This window comes from Homalodisca vitripennis, unplaced genomic scaffold (genome assembly GCF_021130785.1).
Source record: "Homalodisca vitripennis isolate AUS2020 unplaced genomic scaffold, UT_GWSS_2.1 ScUCBcl_469;HRSCAF=2535, whole genome shotgun sequence".
NCBI lineage: Eukaryota > Metazoa > Arthropoda > Insecta > Hemiptera > Cicadellidae > Homalodisca > Homalodisca vitripennis.
In genome coordinates this window covers 121,012-132,517 of record NW_025776595.1, presented here as the reverse complement: position 1 = coordinate 132,517, position 11,506 = coordinate 121,012, and the positions used below count along the sequence as shown (strand labels likewise).

At 33.7% G+C, this 11,506-nt stretch overlaps 1 protein-coding gene across 1 annotated transcript; it reads right to left on the bottom strand.

Annotated features, from left to right (window-relative positions):
* Positions 1–7,582: 7,582 nt before the first annotated feature.
* LOC124370754 lies at positions 7,583–10,347 on the bottom strand. Its single transcript, XM_046829052.1, has 2 exons — positions 10,171–10,347; positions 7,583–8,269 (listed from the first exon to the last, which is right to left on the bottom strand). Exons 1-2 carry the CDS (start codon positions 10,345–10,347, stop codon positions 7,583–7,585), a joined length of 864 nt encoding a protein of 287 aa, XP_046685008.1.
* Positions 10,348–11,506: the final 1,159 nt, after the last annotated feature.

Genomic DNA, 11,506 nt, shown 5'->3' with positions numbered 1-11,506 from the left:
AAGACGTGGAAAGAGTATTTTAAGGAACTACTGAAAGGAACAGAAAATGAAGAGGAAAGAAGAGATATGACAGAGGAAACAGAAGATGAAGAGGATTTTAGTATGTGCGAATTGGAAAAAGCGGTTAAAGAGATGAAAGAGGGGAAATCTGCGGGAATAGACGAGCTGACGGCTGAGATGATAAAGGCGGCGGGCCCATTGGGAATTCAATGGTTGTACAGAGTGATGAGAGTGATTGGGAAGGAAAAGAAGATACCAGAAGACTGGAAAATGGGAATAATAGTGCCGATTTTTAAGAAAGGCAATAAGCAAAAATGCGAGAATTACAGGGGAATAACTTTGTTGTGCCATACACAAAAAATTTATGAAAAAAATACTGTTGCAGAAAATTAGACCAGTACTGGAAGAAACAGGAAGAGAGGAGCAATGTGGTTTTAGGAAAGGTAGGTCAACGATGGATGCTATTTTGTGATGAGACAAGTGTTTAGAAAAGAGGTGGGAATACGGAAAAGATACAATGGTAGCGTTTATAGACCTACAGAAGGCATATGATAAGGTACTGAGAGATAAGGATATGGGAGAGTATGAGAAAGAGAGGATTGCGTGAGGGAATAGTAGAAAGATAAAGAACCTGTACGGCATATGTAAAAACAGGGTAAGATTGAAGAAAAATATACAGATACTTTTAAAACAGAGAGATGAGTAAGGCAGGGAAGCATATTGTCACCTTTCCTTTTCAATATTATAATGGATGAAATTATTCTAGAAGTACAAGGAAACAGAGGAGCAGAAGAACTTAAGACAATAGCATAATGCGGATGACATAATGATATGGGAAAATAGGGAAGAAGAGTTAGAACGAGAGTTAAAACAAATGGGCAAAAGTGGCGAAGAAATATGGTTTAGAGATGAACATACAAAAATGTAAAGTAATGAAAGTAGAGAGAAGGGATGGAAATAACAAAGACGTGTTAGTTGAAGGAAAAAGACTTGAAAAGGTGAAGGAATTCTGTTATTGTAGGAAGTATCATAACAGATAGGGGCACAATAAGAGAAGAGATAGGAAACAGAATATGGAAGAGTGGAAAGTTTTTCAATATGGTAAAGAAGATTGTGTGGAGTTGGAACATTGGGAAAGAATCAAAAGTATTGATGTATAAATCTTATTTCCAACCAATTTTATTATATGGAGCAGGAGGACGTGGACGTGGACTAAAAATGATTTAAGCAGATTGCAAGCTGCAGAAATGAGATTTTTAAGAGGGATAGAGAAGACTACAAGAAGAGATGGAATAAGGAACGAAATAACCAGAGAAAGATTGAAGGTAGTTTCACTGCAAGAGACAATGGAAGGAAGAAGAATACAGTGGATGGGCATGTGAAGAGGATGGGAGATAATAGAATGCCTAGAATAGCACTGGAGAAGGAGGAAGGTGGAAGAAGACCAAGAGGAAGATGGGAGGACCAAGTGTTGGAAAGACATAGAGAAAAGGGGACTACAGAAAATACAGGTGGATGAAGAGGAGACATGGAACGATAGACTAAAGTGGAGGAGGCTGTGTACGACGACCCGTGAGAACGGAAACGTCTAACGATGATGATGATGATGATGACTTTCTTATGAATATTATTTAGTTCTAATTTATACCTAGCCTATGAAACTATGTGCTTGCCCATGTGAGGAATTTGAATGCCAATCGAGTTTTAGCGCCTCCACCATGTAAGGATTTTTAAGTTTGGTTTAGTTTAAGATTAAGCTTGTGACATACTATGAGCAAGGGTTGCTGTGAGAGGATTTAATAATAGGTTAGATTGGCAGTACAAATACCCTCAAATGAGCCAACACATATTTTATTTTGACAACATCTCTTTAAATTGATAAAAAATTTTAATTAACAATTGATTGGGTCAACCGATATATTAAGCACAAATTTTAATACCTTAATACTTTGAAGACATATTTTTTATATTAATTTACTCATTACAATTTATTTTTAAATTTAATTCATTATAACATTTTACTAGTAATTTTTGTAGTGTTGCAATAATAATGAGTTCATGGACTAACATGAGAAACTTTCTTTAAAATAGCTAAAGATTTACATGAATTTTACATTTTCGAAATTGTGAACATTTAAATAGATATGGAATTGAAAATGATTAATGAACCCTAAAATATACTAAGTTCTTAAAATTACTTACATTTTATTTCACATCACACTTATTACGCCTAGAGATATTTTTTCCACACACGAACACAAACACTCCCGAACTTCACTTTTCGAATTCCCGGCCTCCACTTCCACCTCTCCTCCTTGTTCTTCAGTTTTGATGTTCTTCTCCCGCCAGCTCATTGACCACGCCTCTGCCAAATCTCTCCATCATAATTGGTGAGTAACAATTTTTCATATCAGCATGGCTGTCCCTTACATTGTCGCACGGTTTTTACAAAATAAGCATTTCCGCTGCTTAAGCAAGCATTTCCTGTTTGTTCACCATCGGCGTCTGGGCGGATGTGCGTATCTACTTACATCCGGAGGATGTTTGTCTCGAATTGTAATACAAGACTTCCTTTCCAGCAACTATCTGTACATTGATTCTATGAATTTTTATTTTACTAATAATTACGTATGTCTTACACAATAATGAACTTGACAAATATTTTAGAGGATAACATTGATAAATAGTTCAACTAGGTGATACAGAAGGCTCCCAAACACTTATTCTTTGAATATTTTTCTAGAAAATAAGTACAATAAAAGGTTTGAGATTCATGAGTTGAAAATAATGTTTCGTTTGAACATAAAAGTGGAAAATTTTAAAGTGTTTTCTATTTGATAAAAATTTGTTTGTTGGAAAAAATTTGTCCTTTTGACAATATATGTATTTCATCTGTAGATGGTCATAGTGTTGTTTTTTTCAAAAGTAGCCTTAGGTTTGCTTGACGGTGAAGTGGATATGGCAATGCAGATGTAGGTAATTTTACTTCAAACCTTTTCGGGCATAGTCCTACCTTTCTAACAAGTACTAATAAAAGCAATATGAAAATTTAGCTGATTCTAATCAGAAATATATTTAAATCAGTTCATCAGACTTATGTAGGATTTGCTACTATTCATATTACAAATACAATTAAACAAGGAAATAACATGAGAAACAGGGCCAAACGAACAAACTCTAAAACAAAGTAAATTAAAGAAGGACTTAAAATAAGTAAATACCGGAAGTATATTGTCTTCATTCTTGAGGTGCCAAATGGTCTATGTATCAATAAGTATTAATTTTCTTTCAACAAGAAAAAGAAATCATTAGCGTAATTCTACAGACAAGAATATTGTATAAATAGTAAAAAGTATATAATTATCAAACTAAGAAGAATAATTACTTTAATTGGTATATTGAAATGTACAATTTATTCTTAGTAGATGTTGCATCGGAAATTTCAAAGAGTGAATATTATGGTTTTCTAATTATCGAAGGTCCAAACGGAAAGACAATTTTGGTTATAATGCAAGTTGATGAGCAGTATAAAAAAATGGCACTGCCCTATAAAGAAACACTGGGTTGTTATACTGTAGTATACAATTTAAAACATTTACCACCAATATGTGTTGGTCAATAATAATGGGAAACGTCCAAATTCCATTGTCCAAATTTATCAAACCCAACGTTAAAAAAAAAAGAAGGTATATCGTACTTACAACCTGATGCCTGATGAGACTTCTCTAAGAATCACTAGGCAAAAGGCTACTTAAAATAACCGTATTAAAAACACAAGCTAAGTGTCTATTTTCTTTTATTTTCTCAAAAGTTTAGGTGAAAAATTAAAAATTAGGTTTGGTTTCTATCAATGTTCACATTAGTTTAAACGATTCCTATACCTAACAAGATCCATACACTCTCTGCTGCTTTATACTCTAGCCTAATAGGCGATCGAATCAATTAATTACATAACTTGGTAGGTATATATGTATGAGATAATGATTTATTTTCGATAAATATTTACAATTTAATCATAAATTACTCATTTGAAAATACTAAACCATCTTTAACCAGTTGCGATGGTTTAGCAATACATAAAAAACATAACTTAGAGTCTACCTTTACAAAATAAATAGTGCGACGAGTTCGTGCAACATCTTAACCAACACAGTATGTACACTACCTAAATCAATAAAACAACATACAAAAAAACAATAGTCAGAACATAATTAGACAAAAGCAAAGCTTCACTTCTAATAAAAAAATATATGACATCATAAGTAACATAACAAAATGTCGTAGCTAAGATATAATCAAATTGAAATTAACAAAGTTCCACAAAAGGAAATACTAATAACAATAATGATTGAACTGTAATATTGTACTAAGTATCTGTAAAAGAAACAAAAATAACAAAAATAGCATAATCTTACTCAAAATATTATTTCAAACTTATTCACATTCAGCAAAATATACCAAATCAGACTATCTCAGAATATGTATCAGTATTGACGTGTCCTCAAAGTTAAAAAGCCATTGCTTTAATTTATATTTAAACCTAATTTTTGATCTACACAATTTAATGTCTGCTGGTATTTCATTAAATAGTTTTTGCACCTAAAAAAATAAAAGATCTTGTCATTAAGGATTTTGAAACTTTTGGTTTTTCTTAATATATTGGCTGATTTACTACGTGTGTTATGATTATGCATTATAAGCTCGGTTTCATTATTGCCACTACGAATAAAGAAAATTTGAAGAACCTTGAAGATATATAAATGTTGTAAAGGTAATATATTTAGTTGATTAAAATAGATTAAAAGATGATTCTCTTTTATTTTTATGTAATATAATCCTAATATAATGATTCTGCACTGTTCTTACTTTTGTTATTAAATTCTTGAAAGTTCCTCCCCAACAATGAATGCCATATTGTAATTTAGAGTTTATGAGAGCGAAATAGAGTATCTTTAAAAGCCTTTGGTCACATATATTCCTCAAAAAATAAAATTTTCGAATGCTCCCTTTTAATCCTCTTGTTAGCTCCTCAATGTGATCCTTCCAAGATAATTCCCTGTCTATTATAACCCCCAAATATTTGAAGGATCCCACATTTTCTATGGCTAGACAATTACAATTTGGCTCACTTTGACAATTTAATGAATGATACTTAAATTGGATCTCTTCAAATAAGGGCCTATTCATTTTAAAATTTAAAACTTTTGTTTTTGAAAACATTGACACACATTTTATTTTCTAAACACCAACTATTCAAGAAGGAGAGTGTTTCGTTTACACTGTTACATAATCTCTGGCTATCTATATTCCAAAACAAAAAAGCAACATCATCAGCGAACGCGGTTACCCTTCCTTCGAATTGGACTTCTAAAAGATCATTAATAAAAATTAAAAACAAAGTAGCTGATAAAACGGATCCTTGCGGTACACCTTTTTTTATAATTCCCGGTTTACTTAAGCATCCCCTACACTTGACAATTTGTTCGCGTTCGGTCAAAAATTGCCTAAACCAGTTCAATGCATTTCCTATAATTCCTATATTTTCCATTTTAGCCAGCAAACATGCATGATCAACCAAATCGAAGGTCTGACGAAAGTCTACAAAAACAGCTGTACATTTGTTTTTCTCGTTTATTTTTGTATAAACAATCTCCAAAAACGCGGACAACGCATGCTCCGTAATTTTTCCTTCCAAAAATCCATATTGATTTTTACTGAAAAAATAAAAACTGCTGAAAAAGTTCAATAACCTTGACTTCATTGCCCTTCTCAAATATTTTAGAAAACACAGAAAGCAAAACTTATTGGTCTAAGATTATCCAGTTTAATTGCGTTAGATTTTTTAGGAATCGGAACCACGATACTTTTTTCAGACAATTTGGAAACACCCCTGTATGGAAACTACAATTTATTATATGTTCAAGCAGAAGAGCAAAAATATCCTTACAACTTTTTACTAGATTAATAGTTACATTGTCAAAACCACTAGAGCGTTTATTTTTCAAATTACTGATGATAGTTTTTAATTCTTCGCGATCAACAGGAGTTAAAAAGAATGAACGTTGCTGTGCACTTGGCACGTTCCCAGTGTTTATTAGTTGGCTAGTGCCGCTTGTCGTCGCTGTAGTTGCCGCCGCGCCACCTGTGTTGTCAACAATCAGCTGTTCGTGAACGTCAATTAAGTATTTGTTTATCGTGTCACAGATGGCTTGCGGTTCTTCAATAATCGATCCGTCATTTAAAGTTAACCTCTCAATGTCAGTTTTCTTTTTACATCCAGTGATATTATTGATTATTTTCCATTGTTCAGCCGAATTTCCATTATATTTAGTAAGTAAATTGTTGTAATACTCGTGTTTGGTATTGTCTATTAAACTTCTTAAATTAAGAGAAAATCTATTAAAGTAGCTTTTGAAATGCATGTCATAGGGCCTATTTGACATTATCCTGTATAACCTATTTCGTTTTTTAATTTTGTCTAGTATATATTTATTTATCCAAGGGCTTTTGGCTTTTGCTTTACTCTCTCTGCGTGATATAACTTTACTTTCTGTACCTACCTCTATTGCTTTATTAAAAATACTGTAAAATTTATCCATACACAGATTAACATCCTGTGAGTTAATTACCTCATCCCAATGTGAGCTTTCCAAATATCTTTTAACCGTTTTGATATTTAAAAAATTTTATTTCATCGTGGGATCAAAGTCCTTTTTTACGACGGTTATTACTAAAATTGACTGCTACTAAACAATGATCTGATATACCTAAATTACAAATTTCAATTTTAAAAGAGTTCAAATACCTAAACCTAATAAACACATGATCTATGCACGTTTCTGTATCTTTACCCATCCTAGTTGGCTGTTTAACTAAACATGAAAGACCATAATTACTCATTAAGGTCAAGTAGTTTTTTGAATAACAATTATCTTTTAAAATGTCAATGTTACCATCGGCTAAATACAATAAATTACCTTCTAAGGCACTCAATATAACCTCTAATTCCTCTAAACAGTTTTTAATTGAGTAATCATGAAGTCTATATAAAGAAACCAAAGTATATTTGATATTATTCAGCTTAAAATTCAAAATTACAGAGTCAGCATTTTTCATATCACTATGAATGCTATTACATATGATATTATCTGAAACATAAACCATCACTCCACCCGAAGCATAATTGTCATTACAAGTCGCATACAAATTATATCCATCTAAATTATAGAGTCCTACTTCCTCTGACTTAATCCATATCTCACTGAAAATTATAAAGTCAATTTTTTATTACAACTATTAATTTGTGTTTGTAAAAAGTTAAATTTATTTCTTATGGATCTAACATTTAAATGAACAAAAGTAAAACCTTCAATACTAGTGTCTGGAAAAAACATTATCTAGAGTATAAGAGACTGGCCAAATGACTTCTTCCTCATCATCCAAATTCATTCGTTGTTAACTATTACTGATTAATAAATGTGCCTTAAATATTTTAAAATTCATTAGAAACATATTTTTTAATTAAAAATAATACTGTAGAAATAAATACAAATACCTTAGGAACATAAGTAGGTGAATAGACTTATTTTATTTTACACAAGTCCTGTTCGCAGTCGATTCGGATACACCTTTGGCCATCCTCGCTTCTCATGAATATCTTGCCGTCATTGCACCAGACATACTTATAGTTAATTTCCTTTGCTTTCATCTTTGCCAGTCTGAGAAGGCTCTTGGTTTCCGGGGTCAGATGATCGTTCACGTAGACGATGTTGTTCGGGAACGCTGGGTTTATGTCTTTAGCACTTAACTTTTTGTTTTTCTTGTAGGCTGCAATGCACGTATTCTTAAGCCTCCGGTCCCTAAGCTGGACGATGAGTGGTGGTATGGCTCTAGGCTTGAATGTAGGCACTCGGTGAGCAGCCATCACATCTTCTGCTTTCAGTTCCACACCCACAGTCCTCCCCACATCAACGGCAATTAGGACAGGGTCCTCGTTGCTGGTTACAGGAACGCCCTGAATCTCAATATTTGATTTCCTCGAGTATTGCTCAATTTGTCTCATTCTCGTCTTTAAACTATCCACTTCTTCTCTTAGCTCCTTATTACTAGCCCTAATTTGTTGATTCTCGCTCTTGAGCTCCTTATAGTTTTCAGTCAGCTTTTTCATATTTTCATTTGCCTTGTCTATGGTATCTGAGAACATTTGCAAAGACTCCCTAAATTCTTCAAACTGCTTGCCATAGTTCTTGAGCTCAGCAACAATATCTTTCTTGAATTCATGTAAAATCTTTACTATCTCTCTTGTGTCAAAGCTTGAGATTTTCCACAGCCCTCACTAGCATCAACTTGGATTTTAGTCTTACAATTACTACATACCCATTCCTTTTTTGATCCTCTAGTTTTCAGTGCCTCTGATGTTACACCAGCACATCGTAAATGGAACACACATTTGCATCCACCAGAACAGGTTATAGAATCAGTATCATCCCCCAAATCATTCTTACAGACGCTACACAAGCCCGGCATACTTGGTTTATCTTAATTCACAATATTTTATTAGCTTTTACACGTATTACTTAGATTGCACAATAACCTAACCTCTACGCTGCGGAGCCGGCTGAGACACGTCCGCACGGTACCAAGCACTGAGGCAGACTGTATATGTGTCTGAGCTATCACGTCAATGTTTTAAAACCATTTGTTTGCCTAGAGATGTACATTAAAGAAGGTGCAAGTCTCAGCAAAGCAGAATTGGCAATGATTGTTATATATTTTACGTTTTCATCTCTGTTGAGAATTCTAACCGAATAGGAGAAGATCACCATCGCACAATATGCCTTAAGAGAAAGTTATAGTAATGTGTCAATCTACTTAGGAGTGAAATGTAAAATTGTTTAACAGCAACAAGTTAAGTTTAGAGCGTTCTGAGCACTTTTTAGTCAGCGAACGCTTTCATCCTGCCAGATTCCCCTCACGAACCACATTTATAAGGTCGATTTGCATTTAAAGCGGAAATCCGATTAGACTAAACATCAACTGAACAAAACTTACTCTACTAACCATTGTTTTTGTTTTGATCTAGAAACACTTATATTCAATTCAGTATTTCATCCATTAATATGAGGAAGGTGGTTACAAATGATGTTTTTAATTAATCATTGTTATTGATTACTGACAAAACCTATACAATTAGTTATGCAGGTGGAATAATATGGAAAGTACTGCCATTTATGATTTTAAGTGTTAAGCATAAGAATACAACTTTGATCCTCAGTTCGTAACACTACTAACCTCTGAATAGCACTACTATTACTAATTGAAACTGTTTAACTAAATTGAAATTGAGTATATTGTATTTGCCACTGACGAGAAAAACAATGCGATTGATATGATCGATACAAGTGAAAGTACAGCAATTAACTTTTTCAATTGTACAGGTATGATTTTAAATCAAGTAGCCTAGATAGACTTGTAGGTGTATGAAACTTTCTACTAACGGTCGTACTAAACGAGAAACAAATTTCTATCTAAATATTTTAAGATATCCCTATACAATTCATTATGGTTGTATTTTACTCGTGTATCATTATTTTCGTTAGTGTGTGACATAGAAAGTCGTGATGGAATGTGACCCCCTAGCTTTACTGTGAGAAACGCAGAGAGAGAGAGAGAGAGAGAGAGGAGAGAGAGAGAGAGAGAGAGAGAGAGAGAGAGAGAGAGAGAGAGAGAGAGAGAGAGAGAGAGAGAGATAGAGAGAGAGAGAGAGAGAGGAGAGAGAGAGAGAGAGAAAGAAAGAGAGAGAGGGGGAGAGAGAGAAAGTCTTTATTCAAAATCATTAAGATTTGACAGGCGTCAATGTGCAAAATGTCATAAATCGTCATTGAATATACAAATCAAATATATTTTAGTTATGAGTTAACACAAAATATCCCAGTCTCTACAAGAGATGAACTCATTTACAGAGTAGAAGCGTCGTTGTGACAGCCACTTCCTGAGAGGAGACTTCATGTTAGGGTAATCTCTCTTCAGTTCTTTGGGTAGTAGAACATTGAAAAACTTGGCTCCGCTGTATGCTGGTCGCTTTTCAAAGAGCGCAGAATAGTGTGAAGGTAGGTGGAAATCCATGGCAAAGTGAGTGTTATGCTAAAGGACCTCAGCGTGTCTACGTACGCCTCTTGAGCATGCAGCCAGGATGTAGCTCAAAACCACCGTTAAAATTCCCAAATCTCGGAACGCAGTCCTGCAACTGTCTCGCATTCCCAAGCCAGCCATGAGTCGAATCGCTTTCTTTTGAAGAAGCAGCATTTCAATTGGTGCCAGATGAGCCACCTCACAAGGCAATACCATAGTTCATATGGCTCTCAAAGAGGGCGTGGTAAGCAATTCTTGCTGACTCCATTGAACTGACTGCCAGGGTTCTTCTCAGGGCGAATAAGGCGCTGTTCAGCTTCCTGCAGAGGATGTCGACGTGGTCTTGACACGACAATTTTCTCATTTTTATTCCTTTCCCCCATATGTTGATATAACATGAAATCTTATAAACTAATAATTATATCTACTAATTTTTGGCCTTATTCTCTTAAACCATAAAATCAAATTTACCACTGTTTCTTTATAATTTATAGTTAAAATCCTTACTTTTGTCCGATTTCAACATTTACATCTGGTCACATCATTTAGAAGTTCTTGCAGTTCCATAAGACATGTATTATAAAAGTAATATTTACTTATGTGTTGCAAATATAATTATACATCTGATAGTGCAGTCATTGAAGCATTATTGGTCCGAATTTTTTTACTGTGAACCGAATTGCATACAATTTTGGAATTAGGTCCATCTTACCCTTAACTTCAAAAGTGAAAATGATTTGAACTCCGCAACCACCCTGGGGGTGGTTGCCACTCCTTCTCGGGGGTGAATTGTTTTTTCTTCTAAATAACCTCGGATATCGATAGAAGGCCTAATTTTAAGCAAAAAAATCATCTATACAGTTTTTCGAAAAATCCATTAATTTTCAAGTTATTGGCAATTTAAAATTCGCATTTTTTCACGTTTTTCATCGGTTTTTTTGCAAATATCTCCAAAAGTATACGTTTTATTGAAAATATTATTAATAACAAAATTGTAGCAGGTAAATAAATAAACAATTTGGGTTTTTTATAAGGTATTCTAAGTGCAATATTAAGATAGATATTAAAGATCAAAGCAGTTTTTTATTGTGTCTGAAATTTAATCGATGTGGTCAATGCCATCTAGCGGCGAACAGATGCATTTTAGGCATTCTAATAAAAAAGGGTTTTGTAGTGTTTGAAATAAGCTTTAAAATGAGCACTATTAAAAGTCTTTTTGCACGTAAAATAAGTGAGCTGTATTGCAAATAAGAGGAGCATCTAATGTTTTTTCTTTTAAATCAATGGGTTTCATAAGTGCCATTTCCACCAAAATTAAAACTAATCGTATTCCGCCTAGAACTAACTTTATTATGAAGAGTTTGATAGATTTTAT

Coding starts and splice junctions, on each gene's coding strand:
- LOC124370754 (XM_046829052.1), bottom strand. CDS start 10,347: ATGGTATTGCCTTGTGAGGTGGCTCATCTGGCACCAATTGAAATGCTG. Junction 8,270..10,170: donor TGGCTGCATGCTCAAGAGGC/GTACGTAGACAC, acceptor CATGAATTCAAG/AAAGATATTGTTGCTGAGCT.